The sequence below is a fragment of the Littorina saxatilis genome, linkage group LG15 (genome assembly GCF_037325665.1).
Source record: "Littorina saxatilis isolate snail1 linkage group LG15, US_GU_Lsax_2.0, whole genome shotgun sequence".
Taxonomy (NCBI): domain Eukaryota; kingdom Metazoa; phylum Mollusca; class Gastropoda; order Littorinimorpha; family Littorinidae; genus Littorina; species Littorina saxatilis.
The window spans coordinates 16036928-16062600 of NC_090259.1; the positions used below are offsets into that span (position 1 = coordinate 16036928).

Here is a 25673-nt window from a genome sequence, read left to right on the forward strand (position 1 = left end):
ACTTCCGTATTTTTTATCATTGAAGTTTGAAATTTTGTATTATGTGAGAATGGACGATGAACTAACTAGAAATATAAAAATAAAGTATATAAGTGCTATGGTTCAAGCTGGCGCGTGCTGGCGCGTGCTAGCGCGTGCTAGCGCGTGCTGGCGCGTAGTTTAGGCGGACCCCCCAAGGGAAGTAACTGTAAAGAAATCAACACATGTGTAGCTCTCATTTAGACGCACCTGCAGTGCAGTTAGGAGAAAACACATCGAATTTTTGTCTTAACTTTTCCTCCAAGTCGTTAAAACTGAATTCACTGCTGGTGCTTCAGGGAGGTTATATCCTGATCATTGTCATACAAACTGTTTTGCAGTAATAAGGTCTCTGCATGGAACCACACATGACCCACATATTATCACTTGATATGATTATGAGTGTGTAGAAATGACTTGATCTGCGAAGGAGCCTGTTTCTCTGTAAATATGAGACATATATTTTTTGCCTGCAAACTGTAAAGAGCTTATTACGGTGCTGATAAACAGCAACGTGAATCTCTCCAAACCACACTGAATGGCATTGACAGAGCATCACATCACAATAATAAATTAAATCTCTATTATTATAACATGTTGCCTAGAACTCAAAGATCACTGTCTTTTTTTTTCAGAAACAGAATATAGGATGCAAATGGAGGACAACACAGATTTGACGGAAATACCCTCATTTGACGAAGTGGATGAAACTATTGGTGACGCGTACTGCTTCGAGTCAGATCATGTGGCTCTGAAAGGAAACCCAGACTATCATGCACTGCTTCGCACCATCTGCATACTTGAAAGCCAAAGATCTAAAGCCTTGGATGACTTGGATCTCTTGCATGACGCTCAAGAAAAGGTACACTAACCAGCGACTTGCAGGGACGGGCGCAGTGGCGTGGTGGTAAGACGTCGGCCTCCTTATCGGGAGGTCGTGAGTTTGAATCCCGGTCGCTGCCGCCTGGTGGGTTAAGAGTGGAGATTTTTCCGATCTCACAGGTCAACTTATGTGCAGACCTGCAAGTGACTTAAAGGCACAGTGCAGCTCACAGCCTTCGTTTTGCGTTTTTGTTGCAACTGAGTGCATTTACAGTTCAAAAATCCTCCTATGGTAGTAAAACAAACCCAAAACTACCCAACGACGACATATGTGAAGCTCGACAGTTTCTTGTTCACGCGAGTGCATAAATTAACCTAGTTATTACGTGGTGTTTGGTCGGAGTTCGATTCAACTGAGTGATTCCGGCCTCCATTTTGTTTTACACAAACTCATGATGACGTCTGACATAGTTTGCTAGTGACGTGTCTTTTTGTGCATGATGTGGTGATCTACCTGATCTAAATTTAGATCCAAAAATAGGCCAAGACCAGCCGGGTCCGAGTACGAAATTAATTCGTAAAAAAATCGCAGTTCTTGACTCTTTGGGTGCAAGTCAATGAAACTTGGTAGTTCTTCTAACGGATAGCTGCCTGAGGTATGACTAAAAGCCCCAGGGGCTCCGTGCACCTGGATTTGACAAGTTCAGTACCTTTAACCCCCTTCGTGTGTACACGCAAGCACAAGACCAAGTGCGCACGGAAAAGATCCTGTAATCCATGTCAGAGTTCGGTGGGTTATAGAAACACGAAAATACCCAGCATGCCTCCCCCGAAATCGGCGTATGCTGCCTGAATGGCGGGGTAAAAACGGTCATACACGTAAAAATCCACTCGTGCTAAAAACATGAGTGAACGTGGGAGTCTAAGCCCATGAACGAAGAAGAAGAAGAAGAAGTGACTTGCAGGAGACAAGGATTGCCTGGGAACTTATTATACATATATTCATCCCCGAGTACGCTAGTACTTGGGCTCAGCAGACTTTAATTGTGTGTCTGTCTGTCTGTCTGTCTGTCTGTCTGTCTGTCTGTCTGTCTGTCTCGACTTAACAGCTTATTGCTGGGAAACTACTGGGCGCAGTTCGTTCAAAAGTTGATACACTAACTTGATAATAGGTCCGATTGATCGTATTAAAACTTCATAATGTTACCTGGGACCTAAATGCGAAATAATCCACAAAAACGACTCTTGGCGGTGGGCGCAATTCGCGGTGGGATAGAACTGCTGTTCGGCTAACAGAACAGCCAGCCAGTTGGTGGCTTGGTGGAAAGCACGTCTGCCTATGGCCAAAGTGATCCGGGTTCGATTCCCGGCATGGGCGATGTATTTTTTTAATTATTTTTTTTATTAAATTCTTGTTTACTATTGTTTATCCCCGAGTACGCTAGTACTTGGGCTCAGCAGACTTTAATCGTGTGTCTGTGTGTGTGTGTGTGTGTGTCTTTCTCCACTTAACAGCTTATTGCTGGGAAGCTACTGAGCGCAGTTCGTTCAAAAGTTTATACACTAACTTGATAATAGGTCCGATTGATCGTATTAAAACTTCATAATGTTACCTGGGACCTAAATGCGAAATAATCCACAAAAACGACTTGGCGTAGGACGAATTCAAACGGCAACAGCCAGCCTCACAGAACAGCCTGCCAGCACCCAATAGCCTTAAATTTCATTGAAAGAATTGTCAGAGTTGGTGGCTTGGTGGTAGGCACGTCCGCCTATGGCCAGAGTGATCCGGGTTCGATTCCCGGTATGGGCAGTCTTTTTTTTTTTGTTTTTTTTGTTAAATTCTTGTTTACTATTGTTTATTATAATAATTTTTTTTATTGTGTAAAATAAATAAATAATTTTTTTATTTTTTTTATTTTTTTTTAAATCCACGTGCACAAGACAAAAAACTTTCATACTGGGGGAGCGAGCCAGTCTGAAGAGTACTCGGGTCCAGCGCCAGCGTTTTTTATTAATACCCCAAGAGTCGCTTATGTCTGCCTAATTGGCAGGATAAAAATGGTCATACACGTAGAACCCCACTCTTGCAAAAAACCATGATTGTACATGGGAGTTTCAGCCCATGAACGAAGAAGAAGAAGACATTCAGTAATTCACAAGTGATGTTTTTAATTAGTTCTGACATTATATGATCATACAGCTTTAGTTACAGATTGTGGTGTACTCATTTTTCAAATATTTGGGGAAAAGATATCTTGCATAGTTAGCCAGTCACAGACAAAAAGAAAAACAAAGTGGACGATTAGTTCATTGAAACATTAAATATGTTCCACTTCCAGTGGAAAGATGTGCATAGGCAATTTGAAACTGTGTTGATTTGCAGATGGTTCACAGTGGAACTGGAAAGCACATATCTTTGAAGTAAAATTAGGTAAAAGCAATGTTTTAGTGACAAGATACACTTTTCGAGAACTATATTTCACAGAGTTGAGAGTATGCCTTCATTTGTGGATGTGTGCATGTGTGTGTGCGTCTTTGATCCTCTTTAGGCCTAAAAAAGAAATAGGTGTGGTTACGGTAACCCGACCTACCTTATTTTTAGGGGCCGACCCTATAACTTTTTATTATATATTTGTCAAAAAACACACACAAAAACCAAGAAAACGAGTGCAGAAAACGCAATGAAAGCGAAAGCGCCTGAGTCGCACACTTATTTCCCTGTCAAGTAGGTTTAATTTGTACACATTAGAAAAAAAAGTTTAAAAAAAAAAAGTGATTGCCTACCTTCCTACCCAATTTATTTTGGATATGTTACCGTAACCACACCTATTTTTTGAGTCACTTGAGAAAAAGTGACTCTATGTAATCGGTCAGTGTTAGTCTGTCCGGCCGGCCGTCCGGCCGGCCGTCCGGCCGGCCGGCCGGCCGTCCGTAGACACCACCTTAACGTTGGACTTTTCTCGGAAACTATCAAAGCGATCGGGCTCATATTTTGTTTAGTCGTGACCTCCAATGACCTCTACACTTTAACGATGGTTTCGTTGACCTTTGACCTTTTTCAAGGTCACAGGTCAGCGTCAAAGGAAAAATTAGACATTTTATATCTTTTCTCGGAAACTATCAAAGCGATCGGGCTCATATTTTGTTTAGTCGTGACCTCCAATGACCTCTACACTTTAACGATGGTTTCGTTGACCTTTGACCTTTTTCAAGGTCACAGGTCAGCGTCAAAGGAAAAATTAGACATTTTATATCTTTGACAAAGTTCATCGGATGTGATTGAAACTTTGTAGGATTATTCTTTACATCAAAGTATTTACATCTGTAGCCTTTTACGAACGTTATCAGAAAAACAAGGGAGATAACTAGCCTTTTCTGTTCGGCAACACACAACTTAACGTTGGGCTTTTCTCGGAAACTATAAAAGTGACCGGGCTCAAATTTTATGTGAACGTGACTCATTGTGTTGTGAATAGCAATTTCTTCCTGTCCATCTGATGCCTCATATAATATTCAGAACTGCGAAAGTGACTCGATCGAGCGTTTGCTCTTCTTGTTTTTTTTGCCTTAGCGACTGGGATCTGTTTTTGATCCCAATAAGAGTAAGCAGCACAAGACTTCTTTCTACATGTATACACAATCATACCAGATGAATTTTTTTTTCTTCAGGTGTTGCAAGACCCAATAGCATTTGTGGACAAACTGCAAAGGGGCGCTGATCTAGGCATGAAACTTCCAGGGCCGCAGAAAATAGCATCTCTGCCTGTGATAGACTGGGAAAAGTACACCAGCAGCGTTGATTTCGCTTCATTTGGAACTCACCGCCAGTCTGCCAGATTGAAACGTCATGGCAACGAAACAGGGGAGGGTGGGTTTTTGTTTTGTAATCTTCAATTTGGATCATTTCAATTAATCAAAAGTTATGTGACTGGTTTTAGAGTTTCAGATTACGCGTCCCTGGTGAAGCTCATTATACATTTTACAGACACGCACACATTGTCATGCATACACATACATTGATACATTGAAAAAAAAAAAAAAAAAAAAAAAATCCCTGCTCTTAGAACTGTACCCACGGAATACGTGCGATATATGCCTCATATTGATTGATTGATTGATACATGCAGTGTTTCACATCACTCCCAATTGGGAGTTTTTTACGTCATGTTTTTCAAAAAAACGTCATGTTTTTTTAGCTTGGGAGTAAAAAAACGTTATGAAAAATCATTTGGGAGTATAAAAACGTTCAAGAATTTCAGATGGAAGTATTGGGTTTCGATATTGAGCAGTGTAGAAAAAGTACATCGATGTACTTTCAGAAGCAAACCCTATTTTAGTCGCGCTCAGACTCGTCGCTCGCCGAGAGTCGACGGCCATGAATCAATCAATCAATCAATCAATGAGGCTTATATCGCGCATATTCCGTGGGTACAGTTCTAGGCGCTCTGCAGTGATGCCGTGTGAGATGAAATTTTATACGGCCAGTAGATTGCAGCCATTTCGGCGCATATTTACCTTTCACGGCCTATTATTCCAAGTCACACGGGTATATGTAGACAATTATTAACTGTGCCTAAGCAATTTTGCCAGGAAAGACCCTTTTGTCAATCGTGGGATCTTTAACGTGCACACCCAATGTAGTGTACACGGGGGGAGGGTTCGGACACCGAAGAGAGTCTGCACACAAAGTTGACTCTGAAATAAATTTCCGCCGAACCTGGGATCGAACTCACGCTGACAGCGGCCAACCGAATACAAATCCAGCGCGCTACCAACTGAGCTATATCCCCGCTTCCCTAACAATGTGAAGGGGCAACAACCGAAATGCAATAACGAGTAGTTTCCCTTGACGCGTGCCATGTGCTTACGATTTGTTTGTCACAGATTCACAGAAAAAGAGAGAGAAAGGTGTGTGACTGTGTGTGTGTGTGACTGTGTATGTATGTGTGTCTGTGCGAGCGCGTGCAAATACCAAGTCAAAACTCAAAATTTAAAACAACACCTTGATAGTTTTAAAAAAAATCAATTACAGCTGTGCATTCATGAAGGCTATTTTTTATGTAGTATTAATTAATACTGCACCGCAGAAAAAAAACCTCCTTAACATTTGGATTGGGAGTAAAAAAACTTTTTTTAGGTTAGGAAACACTGTACATGTAAACACACAGTATGCACGCGCACAACAACACAAGCTAACACACAGAGGCAATTTTTGTCTCCTTGTGTCCTATAGTTTTTGTTTGTTTCTTTCAGATGAACACTTGCTTCGCCTAAAGTCTAGTTTAGTAGGAGGCACAGGGATTGGAGATGAGGGTTTGCCAGAAGGTTTTGTGCGAGGTCGCTTCAAAGACGATTCCAAGCCTGCCACATTCAACAAGCTATGGAGCCCAGAAGAACAAAAGAGGTAGAATGCAAAACCTTCATCATCAATATTACCCCCCGCGGGTTAGGGGGAAGAATTTACCCGATGCTCCCCAGCATGTCGTAAGAGGCGACTAACGGATTCTGTTTCTCCTTTTACCCTTGTTAAGTGTTTCTTGTATAGAATATAGTCCATTTTTGTAAAGATTTTAGTCAAGCAGTATGTAAGAAATGTTAAGTCCTTTGTACTGGAAACTTGCATTCTCCCAGTAAGGTAATATATTGTACTACGTTGCAAGCCCCTGGAGCAATTTTTTGATTAGTGCTTTTGTGAACAAGAAACAATTAACAAGTGGCTCTATCCCATCTCCCCCCCTTTCCCCGTCGCGATATAACCTTCGTGGTTGAAAATGACGTTAAACACCAAATAAAGAAAGAATCATCATTATTTTTTTTAATTTACAGTGGATCCCCCTTTTAAGACCTTGATTTTTGTTTACTTTTTGTTCATAACGGCTGTAGATTTACCTCCATTTTTAAGACTCCCTCCTTTTAAAACCAGATTTTCTCCGATTTTTTCAGGTCATAAAAGGGGTTTCCGCTGTTGCCAAATTGTTTTTACTTGGAAAGGTTCTTCTTCTTCTTCTTCTTCGTTCATGGGCTTAGACTCCCACGTTCACTCATGTTTTCAGCACGAGTGGATTTTTACGTGTATGACCGTTTTTACCCCGCCATTCAGGCAGCCATACGCCGATTTCGGGGGAGGCATGCTGGGTATTTTCGTGTTTCTATAACCCACCGAACTCTGACATGGATTACAGGATCTTTTCCGTGCGCACTTGGTCTTGTTCTTCTTCTTCTTCGGCGTTCCAGACTTGGTCTTGTGCTTGCGTGTACACACGAAGGGCGTTAAGTCACTAGCAGGTCTGTACATAAGTTGACCTGGGAGATCGAAAAAATCTCCACTCTTAACCCACCAGGCGGCAGCGACCGGGATTCGAACTCACGACCTCCCGATTAGGAGGCCGACGTCTTACCACCACGCCACTGCGCCCGTCCTTGGAAAGGTTAGGAAGGCGGTTGTAGGTATACATTATTAGCAAGAATGAACTTGGGAACTGCACCCGCCCAGTTATGTGAATTCAAAGAATTCAATTGCAGCAAAAAGGTTTTCTTATTTTGTTTTATGGAAAAGAAGAGAGAAAAAAATTATTGGCTGAATTTGTTTCTGTCTGATGTCATGAATCGTAAAAAAAAGGTTCTGATCCCAGCGTACCATTCACTGTTTCATAACTTTCAAAACCAATTTTGAATCTGAGACACGTTCCAACCAATAAAGCAGTTATAGTTGGTAAGTTTCTAGACTCAATCAAGTTTTAAAAAAGCAAAATTAAAAAACAAAAGAAATCTGTACTCACCAACATTCTTTCCTTTTGTTTTTCAACTTTGTTCATCTCACCCCCAGTCATTTTGTTGTTTAGAATTTAAAAACACAGATTTTTTGGTTTTACAGATTGGATGAGCTACTTGTGCGCTATCCACCTGAGGAGATTGAAGCCAGGAGATGGAGAAAAATAGCTGCCGCATTTGGTGATCGCACTCCACAGCAGGTATGTGCATGCCTGAATGTATACATGCTTTTGCTTTTCTGATTTTGTTATTAAATTTGGCGATAACTGGATGCCTCTTATCCTGCAGGTTTTTCTTTATCATTAAAAAACAGTAATGAAAAAATGGATAGGGCGGGGATGTAGCTCAGTCGGTAGCGCGCTGGATTTGTATCCAGTTGGCCGCTGTCAGCGTGAGTTCGTCCCCACGTTCGGCGAGAGATTTATTTCTCAGAGTCAACTTTCTGTGCAGACTCTCCTCGGTGTCCGAACACCCCCGTGTGTACACGCAAGCACAAGACCAAGTGCGCACGAAAAAGATCCTGTAATCCATGTCAGAGTTCGGTGGGTTATAGAAACACGAAAATACCCAGCATGCTTCCTCCGAAAACGGCGTATGGCTGCCTAAATGGCGGGGTAAAAAATGGTCATACACGTAAAATTCCACTCGTGCAAAAAAAACCACACGACTGTACGTGGGAGTTTCAGCCCACGAACGCAGAAGCAGAAGAAAAATGTATATATACAGTCGAACTTGTCTATAACGACCACCCAAAGGACCGACCAAAACTGGTTGTTACAGATTGGTGGTCGCTATTAAAAGGTGAATTATATAGAAGAAAAACTTGTTGGGGATCCTTCAGTTGGTCGTTGTGGGCAGGTGGTCGCTTTCGACAGGAGGCCGCAAGGGCAGGTTTGACTGTATTAACTTCTTGCAAGAGAATTCCAGGGTGGAAGTTCAATTTGATCTTTGGACCCCAAAACAAAGGGGAGAAAACTGAGGATACAAGTTGCTTGTTTTATTTGTGCCTTTTAAGCCATGATATGCTAGGAGACAGGCTTAGCCTATGTAGCATATGCTAGGAGACAGGCTTAGCCTATGTAGCATATGCTAGGAGACAGGCTTAGCCTATGTAGCATATGCTAGGAGACAGGCTTAGCCTATGTAGCATATGCTAGGAGACAGGCTTAGCCTATGTAGCATATGCTAGGAGACAGGCTTAGCCTACGTAGCTTTCTTTAGTTTTCCACACCTTTGGACTCGAGCCTAATTTTCTTTTCTCTCTTCCCTGCATCTGCTAGGACCAGCCATGTAACTGCGGCCAGTTGCATTGTACAGAATGTTGGAGATTTCTCTGCTTTATACCAACGTCAGTTTTATTTTTCCTCTCAGATTGCAAGTCGAGTACAGAAGTATTTTGAAAAGCTGGAAAAAGCCAAGTTGCCTATACCGGGACGAGCGCCTAACCGCCCTTCAAGGATCAAAAGAGTAAGTTGCAAGTGTTGCTATGCATTGGTGGCAGCAAGAGAGGCAGTTGGGAATAACTCTTTTACATCCAAAAAATGTGTTGGTTTTTGTGGTTTTTGTGTGTGTGTGTGTGTGTATGTGTGTGAATGAATCTTTTACATCCTTATGGTGAGACTGTTTATATTCAGGGCGGCTTTTAGTTATACATATAAGACTCAAGAATCATATTAGTTAGTACAGGTATTTCTAATGTTCATAATGTTGTTGTGTTCCATTTGTTAGCATGTTCATGTGCCACCACTGTAACTTCTCAGATTGATTGATTGATTGATTGATTGATTGATTGATTGATTGATTGAACAGATATGCAAGATGCAAGAATAATCCTGTGCTGCATGCAGATCCTCCTAGTTTTACCTTCATTCAGCTTTACATTTCACGATAAGTTTCTGCATCTTTTTTTCAGCATTGCCATTTTAATCTTGGATAAAAAAATTGAATATGCACAAAGATGGCTGTAAGGAAGACTAGACCACTGTATAAGTATGTCCATAATTATTTTACAATCCACATTTAATTTATACAGATACAACTTTTTACAAATCACTTTTTTGCGGCAGGGGGGTCATCGACATCACAGGTACAGCTGGATGCCGTTCCGAGACTCCACGTTTCTGCAGTCATACAAACCCCCAGTTATGATGAATGAGGACGAGGATTACAGCCACGAATCGTCATCAGCTCAGGGGAGGGAACTGGGTTTCACAGACGGTTACATGGACTCAAACACTGGTTCAGAAGATAAAATGAGTGTGCAGGATGACTCCGTGAGTTGGGTTTATTTACTGTTGTTTGATTGAGTCATCATTGTAGGTACAAACTTTTGCTGAAAGATGAAATTTTTACGTTCAACTACATTTGAAAGCCCCGGCTGAAGGGTTTTTGTGTATTGGTCTGTCATAAACCGGCTCTAAAAGGTAGGTGTAAACCACATTTTCGCTCACTATTGGTAGTTTTTAGTTAAAATGGAGATTTCAGAATCTCATGTCTGAAGTGTATACGTAAGTACTGTAGGTGAATTGCCTTTTCTCTGTTTGTGTTTGACTGTAGCTGTATTAAATAACATCTTCTTACGTCAACTCACATATATATAGCAATTAACTTCAGTTTGATGCTTGGGCGGGGATATAGCTCAGTTGGTAGCGCGCTGGATTTGTATTCAGTTGGCCGCTGTCAGCGTGAGTTCGATCCCAGGTTCAGCGGAAATTTATTTCACAGAGTCAACTTTGTGTGCAGACTCTCTTCGGTGTCCGAACCTCCCCCCGTGTACACTACATTGGGTGTGCACGTTAAAGATCCCACGATTGACAAAAGGGTCTTTCCTGGCAAAATTGCTTAGGCACAGTTAATAATTGTCTACCTATACCCGTGTGACTTGGAATAATAGGCCGTGAAAGGTAAATATGCGTCGAAATGGCTGCAATCTACTGGCCGTATAAAATTTCATCTCACACGGCATCACTGCAGAGCGCCTAGAACTGTACCCACGGAATATGCGCGATATAAGACTCATTGATTGATTGATTGATAGACATTGAAGTACTGACCCTGGTAACAGGGGGAGGTAACTCCCAAACAAAAACAGACTTATTGTCAAGGTAATGGTAGTTACCTCCCCTTACCGGAAGCCCGCACATGTGCGGGATAGACTACCGGTATATATTCATTCCCTTCTTCAACACGTGTGCATCAAGACGTGCTGAGTATTTCTACTAGGCTTTTTCAGCCTATGGCCTCTTGGAAAGGAAGCCCATTGACCCTACAGTTCTCTTGTGACTATCTTGCTACCTACCGCCCTGATATGGCCCTTCGTGGTCGGCTGGGCGTTAAGCAAACAAACAAACAAACAAAAAATCTTGCTACCTGTTGGTGAGATTGTTCCTGTTTCGAAATTGTTTTTCATTTTATTTAGCTGTGCCAGTTGTGAAATTTTTTCTCTCCGTTATTTCACGGGGTTTGTTTACATTTCATAATGGCGGATAAGAGCAGAAGCGCTGCCAAGCAGGTATCTGTTGTTAGTTCTCCGCCGGGCAGTTTCAGCTAAGTCCAAGTCTAAGGCTAAGGCTAAATCTCAGGCAAAAGATAAGGTTTCTTCACCTTGCGCAAAACCATCGGTGGTGAAGGTTTTTAACCCAGAAAATAATCAGTCCGTGCGAGTCGAGATTGACTCCACGCGCGTTTTGCCTCCCGTACTTTCTCCTGTCCCTGTTGAAGTTGTACGCGATTCCGGTTCCGCTTCGGCAGGGCAGGATGTACAAAGAATGACTACAGCAACTTCCGGCTTCAACCTTACGGGGTTTCTTACCCCGTCCTTCACTTCCGGTTCCGCTACGGTTGTTCCGGCTGGTGAGGGGCAGTACGTCGCAGCTTCCGCTCACAGCGCTTCGGCGTTTCCGGTCGCTGTTGCACGGGGGTATCTGTTGGCTACCACTGGTTCCGCTTCGGTGGTTCCGGTCTACGGTAGCACCTCTTCCTTGCTGGCTCCGCACAGTGCTTCGGCCCGCGGCGTCGGCACTTGGGGACCGTCATTTCTGGCTTCGGCCAATGACGGTTCCGGGAATTGGAATTCCGGCTCTATGCCGGATAACTATACCTTCGAAGCTAACGAAGGTGTAGAAGATGATGAGGAAGGGGACGACTCTTCGGAGATTGATCCCCAACTTCGCATCCCGAGCAAACTTTACGCTACGCTAGACTTAGCCGCTGAGGTGACCTCGAGGTACTTTGCGGAAGGTGTGACGGCTAGTTCCAAATCTACGGCGCCACCTCCTTCCGCTGTGGGAGATTTTCTGGTCGCGAGGGAGACTACTTCTAAGTTCCACTTCTTAGAGTCCCCATCAATCGCTTACGAGATGGCTCGGGTTGTGGGCACTGACACCCAACCTCCCTTGCCCTTGTTGACCGCCCACGACAGTGTGCCGCCATCAGCGCAACCTTGGCTGGCTTCTTCCCAGCAAGAAGCATCTCTCTCGTTTGCACATCAGCGCAAAACGCGTCTTTTTGGCAAACCTAAGAACTTGATTTCTACGTTCTCCCTTCCGCGAGCTCCTCTTCCGGTTACGCCGGAATTGGCCAGCTTACGGAAGGATGGTTATAACAGAAAGAAGCTTTCCATTTGCACTGAACAGGGCCTCTTGGACGTTGAGGAGACCGGCAGGTACTCTCCAGAACTGTCCTCAGTGGCTGAGACATTGATTCGATCTTTGTCTCGGTCAATTACGTCTTCTCTTGAACCTTTTAGGTTCCAGGACGATTCGATTGAACAAGATGCCGCCATCCTTTTTGCGGCCTTGGCAAAGGTTACGGCTGAACAAATAGCTACTTCAGCCAAGCTGTATGCTCAAACCATCTTTTGGAGATGTGAGGCTTTGCTAAAAGGATCAAGACTCACAGAGAAATCTACCATTGAATCTCTGCGACTCTCTGCCTTTGTTGAACACGCTTTATTGGGCCCTCAGTCTCTTGAGGCTCTCACGAGACAGTCTCAGGAGGCTAAAGACCTTCACTTTGTAAAGCTGTCTGAGTTAGCAGTCAAACAGCATCAACAGAGACGGAGCGGGCCAGCGCCTGCCTCGTCTTCGAACAATTCTCAGAAGGCTAGTCAGTCGGGTAGGGGTGACGTTCGTACGCGCCCCTATCCGAAGAAGCCTTCGTTTGGCAAGAGGGGCTCTGGGCGCAAGCCCAACCCCCAATGAGGCACCCCCGATCACGTCACTCCCCTGGCCCCTACCCCTTTGGTAGCGGGCGGCCTCTCCAGGGCCTTGCCAGCTTGGTTGTCCTGGACAGACAATCTCTGGATTTCGGGAGTGATTCGGTCGGGGTTCCGGCCGACTGCTCTGGTTGGAAGCCAAGGCTCCTCTAACCAGAGCTCCGTCCAATTTCAAGTTCCCTGCCAATCCGGAAGCTTGTTCCGTGATTCAGGCAGAGATTCTCCTCTTACTGCAGAAGCAAGCTGTAGAAGAGGTCGTCGATCGCCACTCCCCGGGGTTTTACGGAGGACTTTTTGTCGTCCCAAAAGCCTCAGGGACCGGCTTTGGATCTGTCCCCGTTGAATGTTTTCCTACGGAAAATCAAGTTCACGATGGAGACTCCTACATCGGTCAGGGAGTCACTTCGTCCTTCGGATTGGGTGACCTCCATCGACCTGACGGATGCTTATTTCCACATCCTGATACACAGGTCAGACCAGAAATGGCTGTGGTTCCTGTGGGGCGACAGGTTGTTTCAATTCAAGGCGCTCCCTTTCGGACTTTCACTCGCGCCTTGGATTTTCACCATGGTGGTGCGCCAGTTCTGCGCACTAGTGCGACGGCAGGGGGTTCGTCTCAGAGTATATCTCGACGACTGGTTGATATTAAATCAACAAGAATCCTTCTGCCAACAGCACACCCAGCTCGTTCTGCAACAAATGCAGGACCTGGGGTTCTCGGTCAACAGAGCGAAGTCAGACCTGATCCCCTCACAAACTTTCAGTTACCTGGGAATGGTCTTCGACATCCGCGATTGGACCGTGCGTCCCTCTCAGCGGAGGATCGACAAAATACAGGACCTTGTGACTGCTTTGTCGGATCTTCGATACGCACCAGTCAGGGTTTTGGCTTCGCTCCAAGGCCAGATGGAATCCATGTCCACTCTAATCCATCTGGGCAGAGTTCACAAGCACCCTTTCCAGGCTCCTCTGAACTCAGCATGGGATCCGGCCTCTCAGGGGTGGAACGTTTCAGTCCCACTTCTCGGCTGGTTTCGGGAGACCACTTGACAATGGCTGGACTTGCACTGGTTGACTCAGGGCGTCCCCATTTCTCTCCCTCCTCCGAAGATGCATCTTTTTTCGGACACGTCTCTGCAGGGTTGGGGCGCCCATCTCGAAGGACGCACGACTTCGGGTCTTTGGACTCCGACTCAAAAGTTGTCTCACATCAACCATATCGAGCTAGAAGCAGTTTTTCTGGGCCTTCTCAACTTCGTCTCCTCTCTTCAGGGCAAGCATGTGTTGGTTCACACGGACAACACTACGGTTGCAGCGTATCTGAACAAACAGGGAGGTTCTCGACCTCTAACCCTGTCCACCAGGGCTTGCGAGATTCTTTCTTGGAGTTTTCAGCACAAGATTGCGATCTCCGCAAAATATCTGCCAGGTCAATTGAATGTTCTAGCCGACTCTCTCAGCCGGTCATCACAGGTCCTCCACACGGAATGGACCATCTCACATCAGGCGCTTCTGCGCCTCTGCATGCATGTGGAGAAACCAGTCATAGATCTGTTCGCCACACGGTTCTCTCGCCGTCTGCCGATGTTTGGTCTCCTTATCCAGACCCGGAGGCATGGCAGGTCAACGCCATGGAGATAGACTGGACAGGGATGAGAGCTTACGCTTTCCCTCCCTTCCCTCTACTCAGCAGAGTCCTAAGGAAGGCCGACCTAGAGCGGCCATCCCTGATTCTGGTAGCTCTTTTCTGGCGGAGCCAACACTGGTTCCCAGATCTCCTGCGCCTCTCCAGCGGTCCTCCTATCCCTCTCGCTCTCAAAAGAGGAGAGCTTCTGCAGCCCAGGACAGGGGTTCTGCATAAAGACCCTCAGCTCCTTTCCCTGCACGGCTGGACACTGTTAGGAGATCATTGAGGCTCTCTGGAGCTTCAGATCTCACGCTCGATCTTGTCCAGAAGGTGCACAGGAGCTCTACAGCTTCTGTGTATTCTTCCCACTGGTCGTCTTGGACCCAGTGGTGTGGGGTTAACGGGGTAAATCCCGTCTCTCCCCGTTCTATGGAAGTGGTTAATCACCTTGCGAGGTTATCCTCCCAGGCCTGTTCTGCGTCGACTCTTAGAGTCCGACGTTCTGCGATTTCAGTAACGCTCAAACAGCTTGGACGCTCCATTTCTTTAGGAGGCGTTATCGCTAGCGTTATAAAGGGTTCCGCTCTCAGTTCCGAAGTCGCTAGAACTTCAGTCCCAGCTTGGGATTTATTGCTTGTTTTGGAGTTCCTCAGGTCTACAACCTTCGAACCGTTATGTGAAGTAATCCTTCCCAATTTAATACTTCACGCAGTAAGGATATCGCAAAAACCTCGCTGGCTCGATGGTCTTCCACACTCATTAAGCAAGCTTATCAGTGGTGGCAGTCTGAGGGGGGGGGGGGGGGGCGTTCAGTCCTTCCTCTACGTTCTCCCAAAACTCACGAGTCCAGAGCTTGGGCCGCTTCTTTGGCGGTTCTTCGATCCGGCAGGATCTCTGACGTTCTCAGAGCCGCTTACTGGGCGTCTGAGGACGTATTCTTGACCTACTACCTGCGGGTCATCTCCAGTACCCGCCAGGATGGTAGCAGTTGCTTACCAGCAATGGTTGCCGCAGGCCAGAGACTTACTAGAAATTAATGTGAGTTTCCCGCCACCTTAAGTAGCAATCTACTATATATGTGAGTTGACGTAAGAATATGTTATTTAATCGAAAATTTCAAAAATAAATTTTCATTTAATTAATATACTTACTCAACTCACACAGTAAATACCCTCCCTACCTGCCCCGCAAACGTTGTATAATGTTTTGAAGGTGGTGTTTTTAGTGGGGAATGAATATACCGGTAGTCTATCCCGCGCATGTGCGGGCTTCCGGTAAGGGGAGGTAACTACCATTATCTTGACAACAAGTCTTTGTTTTGTTTGGAAGTTACCTCCCCCTGTTACCAGGGTCAGTACTTCAATGTCTAAGCATCAAACTAAAGTTAATTGCTATATATATCAATCAATCAATCAATCAATATGAGGCTTATATCGCGCGTATTCCGTGGGAACAGTTCTAAGCACAGGGATTTATTTATTTATTTTTTATTTTTTTTATATTTTTTTAATGCAATTTATATTGCGCACATATTAAAGGCGCAGGGATTTATTTATGCCGTGTGAGATGGAATTTTTTTACACAATACATCACGCATTCACATCGGCCAGCAGATCGCAGCCATTTCGGCGCATATCCTACTTTTCACGGCCTATTATTCCAAGTCACACGGGTATTTTGGTGGACATTTTTATCTATGCCTATACAATTTTGCCAGGAAAGACCCTTTTGTCAATCGTGGGATCTTTAACGTGCACACCCCAATGTAGTGTACAACGAAGGGACCTCGGTTTTTCGTCTCATCCGAAAGACTAGCACTTGAACCCACCACCTAGGTTAGGAAAGGGGGGAGAAAATTGCTAACGCCCTGACCCAGGGTCGAACTCGCAACCTCTCGCTTCCGAGCGCAAGTGCGTTACCACTCGGCCACCCAGTCCTCATGTGAGTTGAGTAAGTATATTAATTAAATGAACATTTATTTTTGACATTTTCAATTTAACAGGTAGTTTGTTTAGCAATGTAGGTTTGTTTTCGTTTATCCAAGTATGTAAGATGCATATTTCTTGCGCTTTTTGTAATGACAATGAAAACATCAAATTCTTGTTAAATCTGTAGCTGTGAAAGGGTTCTCGCAGGACTGCTGACAGCATCAGCCAAAACCCCCTGTTAAGCCTGTGTTAAGTCTAAGATTCTGTGTTTCCAGGACAACGAGAGTATTCCAGAGCAGCTGACAGACACAGCGGAGTACAAGGAGCTAATGATGCTGAAGGAACTCCGCCAAGAAACAATGCAGGCGCTGGACCCCTCTCTGCCAAAACATACTGGTTTCAAGGTAAAGTCACTTGACAGATGTGTGTTTCTCAGATGTGAGATAAGCTAGGTTTTTACAAGATTCCGTGGTACATGTATGTTGTTTGGCCTCAACAAAAAACTTTTCTGTCATTTCAACAGAAGTCCCGAAAAAAATGTATTGTGGGGGTAGCGGGACACAAAGAACTGCATAAAACTTCCCAAAATTGCTGAAACTTTTGTTAAATTTGCTGAAGAAACTACAAATCCTGGCAAAATCCCTGAGGTAACATTTCTCAGAGATATTGCACAGTAAGGCAGGTAAGATTTAAGCAAGAAAAGGTGAGCACCTCCGCAGTTGCTTTCATGTAAGAGAGCATGGTGGCTGTGTGGATTTGACCAGCGTTCTGATGTTTGTGTGTGTGCATCAGCCTTGCGGGTCTGTTGAAAAATCAATGCTTGATAAAGAGCAATTGTATAGTTGCTTATTGCGTAAGGATGGGGAAAAATTTATCTAGTCTTTTTTTATAAAAGGAAGGCATGACGGAGATATGCATACAGTTTACAACATGAGATCTTTTGTGTCAAAAGTTATAAAATGCAGTAGAAAGAACAGAAAAGATAAGTGGTATAAAGGCAAGGCCTGTGAGTAAAGTAATAGGCCAGCTCTGATAAGCACCATGCACCACTCTCTCAGTGGGCCATATATACTGACCATATCACTTGAACATTTCCTCTTTTGGTCAGCCAGTTGGTCATCACAAGGAAGAATCGAAAAAAATGTGCCGCTTATTTTTGTTTTATCTCTTCCTCTCCATTTTACTTTAATTCTGAATCTATGGCTCCCTCCTAGACAAAAAAAGAGTGAAACAATTGAAATGCAAGTTGTGCATGGTTCGTTGAATGAGGAAATTTCAGCTACTATTATTCACAACCTCAGGTCAGTGATTGGCTGTATCCAAATCATGAGAATGCATTGACCGACAGAATCGTATCAGAAAGGTGCATTGAAGGTTCTGAGTACAGGGAAAGCTTGTGACTTGTATAACAAATATACCCTGAAAGTAACAGCAGTGATATTCTTTTCCTTTTCAGTGTGACAAGTGTGGATGTGAACCTATTGTAGGCACCAGGTGGCACTGCGTGGACTGTCCCTCTGCCGTCTCTCTTGATTTCTGCGAAACATGTGCTGATAAGTGAGTAACCTTAACTGACAACTGTAATTCTTCAGTCTGAATCAGTGGAAGTTACAGACGGTTTTAGACGACTGTTTTTTTCTTCAGAAGATCAAAATTGTTGTCAGCTGTGGTAAGGAGAGTTGCGCTTAGAAGCCAAGATATTTATCAGCTCAAGTACCAATGACTATTCTTTCTTTACACCACAAACAAGCAAAGTTGAAATGCTGCTGCCTCTTTAAAATGCTTGGTATGTTTGAATAGTTCATATGGGTCCACGCCCACTGAGCAAATGTCATTCCTTCTGAGTGAATGCCTACCGAGAGAAAACCAAATCTGCTATATTTGTGTGCTTGTGTATATGTTTTGAAAGGGTTTATAGTGTTCTCATACCCAGTTATTAAAACAGGATCGAGTCTCCATGATTTTGTGCACCTTGTCAGTATGGTCTAAGGGAAATAACCAATGTCTTGTTAATGAGATTGCTAATGGGATTGCTTCCCTTGCTACCTCTCTGTCATGGACTGAAAAGAAAAAGGCAAGGGCCAAGGCCACTTTTAGTAACTTGTGAGTGTGAATTTTGAATGCTTGGTGAGCTCTTGCATTGCTATATGAACTGTTCATTTTCTTTTTCAGCCTGGGCACTTTTGAAACAGCCACGCATAACTCAAGCCATCGCATCCGTCATGTGAAGAGAACATGGACTCGACCCACTCAGGACCAAGATTACATGAGTTTCAACAACATGCCAGGAAACTACAACTATCTAGACTCAAACTACATGCCTGCTAGTTAGCCCTGGTCAACACTTGTGAAGCACGTGTTCTCTCTCAAAAAAACAGTACCACAGAACTATATGATGGATTCAGGTGGCAATAAGTCAAATGTGTGGTGTGCTAAAACTTCACACATTTCTGTTTTGACTTGATATTGGCAAAAATGATTTTTGACACATTTTCAGTATTTTGCTTCCTATGTTTCATGATGCTTGGCTGCGCGGTCTTTTAATGTGAGTGTAGTGTACGAGAAGAAGAAAGCTGTGTGTTTAGCAGTACATTTATGCGAGTCTATGAGTAAGAGAAATGTGTATGTGTTCGACAGAGAATTTATACAAGTGTTCATGTAGTAGAAAGATATGTGTGTGACCCACAATGGATTTATGGCAGTGTATGAGTAGGAAGAAGGCATGCGTGTGTTCCACGGTGAATTTATGAATTATAGGGAATGCGGTAGAGTAAAATGCCCATAACATTGTGAGAAACTTGCAAGAAGTAAGCATTGCAACACACAGTATTACTTCTTGATTTTGTGACAAGAGACATGTAAGAAAGAAACATTACAACATTGTCATCCACCCTACTTTTGACACAGAGTAGTGCACACATTCATACATTGGGATTTAACAAATAGACAAGCAAACCATTTTATTTATTTGGTTTATTGCATCCTTAAACAATTTAAACACGTACTCTGTGACACTCCTTTAACAAATGAAAAACACTGCACTCTCGCTGCATTCATTCTGACATGAAGTGACTGCTGCCATAGCTGCTGCTAGTAGTCCAACAAATATCCTCTGCAACCATAAACAGCCAAAACATTAATAATCAAGACATAATACACAAAACTTGAAAGAAATTCATAAAGCATGTCGCTGGTCTATATTTTATCATATATATATATATACAAAGAGCGAACAATCAGAACTTGTTTCTTTCTTTCCTCCAACTGTAGCTCTCACTTACAGTGGAGTCCGGGTACAACGAATCTCAAGGGAGATGCATTTTAGTTCGTTATATCAATAATTCGCTGTAGAGTTTTCAACCTCATGAGAGGGGTGACCACACCACCCCCTCCCCCATACACTCACACAGAGACACACAAACAACAGGATTGAGTCTATGCTAACCACTTCTTGTGGCTACTAAACAATAACAACAAACTCCTAATATTTCTTTAAACGTTCTGTAAAAAATGATTTGTATGAATGGAGTTGAAAAGAAGAGGAGGTCAGGCACAATACTGGGCAAAAAGTACAAAATGAATGGTAACCACTTTCTGGATTTTTTTGTTGCAAAGAACTGTTTTCTTCTGGTTGTTAATGTTGTTGTATTGTGATTAAAGAGAGAATAAAGAATTAATATCATTTTACAGATTATTTTTTCTGTTGATGGTTATTTTGTTTTTGATTATTTTCCATTGAAAATACAACTTAAAATGGCCACTGAAACCTGACAAAAATGAGTGATCTTGTTTGAGAAAGCACAATGGTAAGTGAAGCAGTTTGTAGTGTCATGTTTGTATTTATTTTGGTCAAACTAAGTGTATTTAACAATTAGATATGCTCATTTTTTTTCTTTACCGTATAATGTGTCGTTAGCGTGGACAAAAAAATTGCATTCTGTAAGTAATGCTTCGTGTCTCACTTCACACGCTGATCGAAGTCCATACCATCATCATATCTTTCACATGCAACTTGATATTTCCACTGATAATTGGAAGTTACTGAATAAAATGACACAATCTAGCACAAATAAAAGCAATCAGAAGACCTAGGGTTGTGAAAGAATGTGTGAAAGGCAATATCCGACGTTTTGCGTCACTGCGTTACTTACGTTTTTGCACTTCCAAAATCTAACGTGAAGTCGACACAGGCACACGAACGAATGTCAATCGACTCAATGCACTGCGGAAATTTCCACAGATTACGAATAAATGGCCTTCACCTTTACCACAATGCATTGAGAGGAGGTATTTTGACCTGAAAGTTGTTCGTGTCTTTGGCGTTTCGCGCAAACTTACGACATCTCAAGAGTTTTTCAGACAGACGAACTTCAAGAATCATCGATCCCTAATTGATTTTGCTGAGTTACCCAACAGGCAACTACTTTTGTTCCTGTTTTATACAAAATCACCAGCATTTGTTTAAATTGATGCTGAACTTAGTGGATTTCGTTCGTCATTCTCGCCACTCTGCCGACATTTCTTGGTGTCTTTCAATACGAACGTCAGGAAAATTTAACCTTTTCTTGAACCAAAGTTGATATTTTTGTGATTGACTTAAAGTTTCTTCGAGTTTGTATAAAGAAAGCTCTGAAGGGGAAATTTTAGTTACATTTTCCTGCATTTTAATAGTGTGGCTTGTTTTAGATTACGTTCGTATTTCTGACACCATTTTCGTTTCGTGTCACTCGAACCAACGCAATCAGCAATTCAGTTCATTGTGGTAGATGGCAGATACAATGTAAATCAAAACATGTTTACGTATGTTATCTTCTACAGAAAACAGAAAAAGAAAACAAGCGAATAAGAAAAATAATCAGTTGTGAAACGATGATAATTGATGATGTTGGTAATGTTGGACACAACAATTCAGGTGTCAAAAATAACTTACGTAATAATTTTCAGACTTTGCCTGTAACTGTGAATATTTGCCATTGTTGAATATTCAAGTATGATTTGATCATTTCAAACTGTATCAGGAACCTCTTACACACCAGACTAGATTTCAAGAGTACTAGAATTCAAGCATAACAGACTTCACAATTTTGGTGTCTTCATAACTTACGCTTGGTGTCTTCATAACTTACGCTACATCTGATTCACTTGCCATATTATTTTCAGGCCTTCACTTTTGTTTTCAGTTGTGTTGCATGGTCTACCAGAAAGGTGATCAATTAAATCAGCAGCATTACAATGCTGCCTAATCTTGTTCTTGTACAAAAGTGATGGACTTGCCAAATGATGTAAGTAATGGTGTCTTCACAACAACTATTTCTTGCTCAATTGATTTACACAAAATGTAGGTGCTGTCTGGCTGGATTTTATGGATAAAATGTAACTCAAACACTAGACAAAATCAAAGATTCCAAAAGTTTTAACTTGATAGAAATATCTTGCAGTTGGTGTCCACCAAGTACTTACATCATTGTCCATGCATACCTATGATTGACGATCAATAAAGGAAAGAGACATGAAGGCAATTATGTTTTGACTTTTATTTCCGGTAAAGCTGTGTTTTAGCTCCCATTACAATCATAGACTTTTCCATCTGAGCATTTTTTATTTTTGATGCTCATGTCAGCATTTCGTTGCTCAGTATTGTGCCTGTCCTCAGAGATAAAACAAGAAATTCCTTCAAGGTAGGAAAAACACCCCCGTTGGTCAAAGGGAAATAACCATTCTCACTGCACCCATTCTCACTGCCACCAACTGAGAAGGTTATTTCCCTTTGACCATGAATATGTTTCTCTATAAGTCCTTGTAGAATCTTAATCCACCAATAACTCCCTAACCGTGTGTTTGACTGGTCCCAATTTTTGTAAGGACCGTCTCAGGAATGTATAGAACCTGTTCACCAAGTTTGGTGACGATCGGTCCGTTCATTCTTGAGATCTATATGCGAACACAAACACACAAACAAACAAACAAACACATCGACCGAAACCTATACACACCCCTATACCGGGGGTGTAATAAATCCTCAAGGCAGTGACCGCACTCACCATGCACTGACATAGGAAAGCAGCCACACAAACACAGCACAGAGGCATGTGTGCAGATGCTTTGCGACAATAACCTTGAAAACCAGTTTGAATAAAAAGCAGCATAGAGCTGCATGTCATAATCAAGTTATTTATTTTCTTTTTGTCTGGCTTTATTGACTGCATGCCGATCTTGTGGCAGTGACTTTTCACTCTTCAGTCGGAAATACACTAAACACAACACCGCTCTCACTCTCCCTCGCTGCCTACCCTAAAGCCGTGACAACTTATGCTTGGAAACTGTGTGGAAGAGTGCACCTCTCTATTTCTCTCCAATGATCTTCCTGCTGACAGTGACACCAGACACCCCACTGAGTTTAGCCAGCTACCCCCCCCTCTCTCTCTCTCCCTTCCCCCAGCCATATATGAAAGGAGAACCACCTCTCATAGCTAAAACTGGGTCAATGAACCCTGGGAAGAAGGTTACTGAGTGTCTATAAACAAGGCCACCCAGCTGCCTTTGATCTCGCCGCACAGGCAGATCGTTGTCGCCTTGTGACTTTTAGAGACAAAGCGGCTCTGGGGCGATGAAAACGTGTTTGTGCCCGATGTGTATTGGTGTGTACTGAGCACAGTCATAGCTTAGCAGCTGATCGGAATAGTGAAAACACAGTGGCTGTGGCTGTTCCGTGCACCTCCCGCGGTTTGTTCAGAGTTCGCTCATCACGCGATGTGCACATGTGTTTGTGTATTTTTGTCTTTGGAGACAATTATTGACATCAGTTCGTTGTAGCCTTGTGACTTTTAGAGACAAAACGGCTCTGGGGCGATGAAAACGTGTTTGTTATAAGAGGGGTTCGTTATGCAAATGAGTTCAAAAGGTTCGTTGTAGTCGGAAAGTAACAAGTAAGAAATAGAAGGCTGTCTGCCGGGAAATCAATGGCAGTTCGTTAAAAGCGGGATTTCGTTATACCCAGGTTCGTTATAGCTGGACTCCACTGTACTGTATTTTCGTGTCTGTCTATCCCGTCTAACCACCAGCATACACTTATGAACTTTACTTGCCTTACAAAAAACAAAACTAATCACACTCACTCGCAGTGATACAAACACACAAAACAAAGACAACTAGCAACAAGACCAACCAACAAATAAAACTATTTTATAAAAGAATCTCGTGGTCTTAAATTGTGATATTTCCCTTACACACAATCACATCACATTAGCATCCTCAAAAAACAAAAACAGAAACGTCTTGCTTTCCTATGTTCTCAAGAATCCATCAAAGACAAATATCTGACAGTTGTGTAGTTTGTGTCATGGCGAGCAAGGAGATTTTGTTTTTCTCCAACATCAAATGAAGCAAAATAACTTCCAACAACAGATAACGGAGAAAATACACAACTTACGGCAGCTTGATGCGCATAAAGACCCTGCACATGAAGAAGGCGATGAGGATGGCAGCAAAGCCCACACACAGGAGCAGAATGCGGTTCAGCCGAGGCATCAGCGGCTTGTTGACCTGGTCGAGGACGATGAAGCCCAACCCGCCCAGGGTGAACATAAAACTAGAAGCCAGCCCTTCCATGATGTATTGGCCGTTCACACGGTATGGCATGAATGCCACCTGTTTTAAAGACACAGAATAAATATCCATGAACCATAAGTATGCAGGCATAATCTGATGCAGAACCTTTAGACTGCTGAATAGACATTTTATCCCTTCACTTGGAGACTTACAGATTTATTTTGTGTAAACCTGTGTGAGTGTGCCCATTTACATGCATTGCATGTCCGTGTTTACTAAAAAGAGCAGCATGCAATGTTGCTACAGTGGTACCTGCAATGTGAGGCCCCTCTGATGAGTGGACACCTCCCATGAAAGGACACTTTCTGGAAGCCCTTTGTCTGTTATCTTTACCAACATATATATAAATATATATATGTCATGACAGGCCACCTGCAATGTAGGGCCACTTTGAACTGGTCCCAAGGGTGTCCTTTCATAGCAGGTACCACTGTACTCTTAGTTGTAGGCGTTCATTTACAAGAAAACTGAAAATGTATACTAAAAACTGACGATACCACAATGATAGAATGAATGAGAGTTACTGCTGTGGTGGTGTTCTGTGGAGTTTGTTACAAGGGTTACTCTAACTATTAATTAGTACAGAACTGCTTAAACTTAAAGACACACACAAATAACGAGCAGCGCTTCTGCCCTTTTGGATTTGCACTAAAACCCAAACTATCATATTAATTATTATGTATCAGAACAGTCGGTAATTCATATTTTAGAAAATTTGTTTAATGCTACAAAAAAAGGACGTACAGGCTTGCTGTTTCCTCTTTCATCTGTTGTTGATCCAATGCTTGGTGGTTCGTTGATGACATCATAGATAATGCCTGCAAATATAAACAATAGCAATTAGAATGGAATTTGAAATCAACAAAAACACTGATCCATCGGTAATATCCCAATTTAGTCCCATGAGAGGTTCATCCTTACACCAAGTGTTCCAATCTTGATCAGTCAATGTTCCTTTTTTCTCTCCAGAATACGCCCCTCCACAGGCGGCTTATTCACTTTTTCAGGTGCATATGCTGATCCACCATCATGTCTCCACCGTCCTCAATAAATTAGGACAAATCAATCATGCCATATTTTTACTAATCCAGCCAGTATTCTATATATATTAATCTAGATTTTTAGCTATTGACTGCATTTCAAAGAATATATTGCCCGTCCTACAAATTTTGGAATGGGGGTAGTTACTGAATACTGTAGATGGTACTTATTTCATGCAGGCATGCAAACACATCCCAGAACCATTACAGCAACTATCATCTTTGCAAAATATTTGCATTACAATGAGGAACTGAGCGGATTACTTGTTCATTAATCTTTTCTTGCACTTTATCAGTGCCAGTGGCACTGGTATAGTCAGTATTATAGTGCTTGGGCTGTCCCATTACCCGTTTGGTAAAGAAGGAAAACTCAAGTGCAATAAATACCTCCTGTAACCAAGAAGTATGAAAGCAGTACAAATGCAAAGACGACCATAGCTGAAGGTTGCCTCAGCCATGTTGGCTTCTTCAGTTTAAGGATTGGCAGCTCAAACACTGTGAATGGTACGCTGTAAAGGGCCTCCATGTTGATGTGGCAAACGGTGAAGCTAGACGCACTTCCGTTCTCAGTATGTCTCTATTCTCATTTTGTCAACATTTAAGAAGCTTTTATTTTTTAAAAGTAACACATGAAAAACAAC

The 25673-nt window shown here is 42.8% G+C and overlaps 2 protein-coding genes across 5 annotated transcripts; one reads left to right on the forward strand and one right to left on the reverse strand.

Annotated features, from left to right (window-relative positions):
* Positions 1 to 193: 193 nt before the first annotated feature.
* LOC138948662 (ZZ-type zinc finger-containing protein 3-like) lies at positions 194 to 18876 on the forward strand. Of its 4 annotated transcripts, none has more exons than XM_070320247.1 (10): positions 194 to 462; positions 654 to 880; positions 4513 to 4711; positions 6097 to 6247; positions 7718 to 7814; positions 8986 to 9081; positions 9681 to 9887; positions 16660 to 16788; positions 17841 to 17941; positions 18557 to 18876. In XM_070320247.1, exons 2-10 carry the CDS (start codon positions 668 to 670, stop codon positions 18714 to 18716), a joined length of 1353 nt encoding a protein of 450 aa, XP_070176348.1. In that variant the 5' UTR covers positions 194 to 462; positions 654 to 667; the 3' UTR covers positions 18717 to 18876. The 4 variants fall into 4 exon arrangements, with proteins under 4 accessions (XP_070176348.1, XP_070176347.1, XP_070176349.1 ...); XM_070320246.1 differs by having other exon boundaries at positions 194 to 366; XM_070320248.1 differs by having other exon boundaries at positions 196 to 366; positions 654 to 925.
* A 466-nt stretch (positions 18877 to 19342) lies between these two features.
* LOC138948664 (oligosaccharyltransferase complex subunit ostc-like) lies at positions 19343 to 25589 on the reverse strand. Its single transcript, XM_070320251.1, has 4 exons — positions 25420 to 25589; positions 24737 to 24810; positions 23814 to 24031; positions 19343 to 19496 (listed from the first exon to the last, which is right to left on the reverse strand). The coding sequence occupies exons 1-4, from the start codon at positions 25556 to 25558 to the stop codon at positions 19475 to 19477; spliced, it is 453 nt and encodes a 150-aa protein (XP_070176352.1). The 5' UTR covers positions 25559 to 25589; the 3' UTR covers positions 19343 to 19474.
* Between the last annotated feature and the right edge of the window lie 84 nt (positions 25590 to 25673).

Coding starts and splice junctions, on each gene's coding strand:
- LOC138948664 (XM_070320251.1), bottom strand. CDS start 25,558: ATGGAGGCCCTTTACAGCGTACCATTCACAGTGTTTGAGCTGCCAATC. Junction 24,811..25,419: donor ATACTTCTTGGTTACAGGAG/GTATTTATTGCA, acceptor TTATATTTGCAG/GCATTATCTATGATGTCATC. Junction 24,032..24,736: donor AAAGAGGAAACAGCAAGCCT/GTACGTCCTTTT, acceptor TCTTTAAAACAG/GTGGCATTCATGCCATACCG.
- LOC138948662 (XM_070320245.1), top strand. CDS start 204: ATGTGTAGCTCTCATTTAGACGCACCTGCAGTGCAGTTAGGAGAAAAC. Junction 9,082..9,680: donor GCCCTTCAAGGATCAAAAGA/GTAAGTTGCAAG, acceptor TTTTTGCGGCAG/GGGGGTCATCGACATCACAG. Junction 9,888..16,659: donor TGAGTGTGCAGGATGACTCC/GTGAGTTGGGTT, acceptor CTGTGTTTCCAG/GACAACGAGAGTATTCCAGA.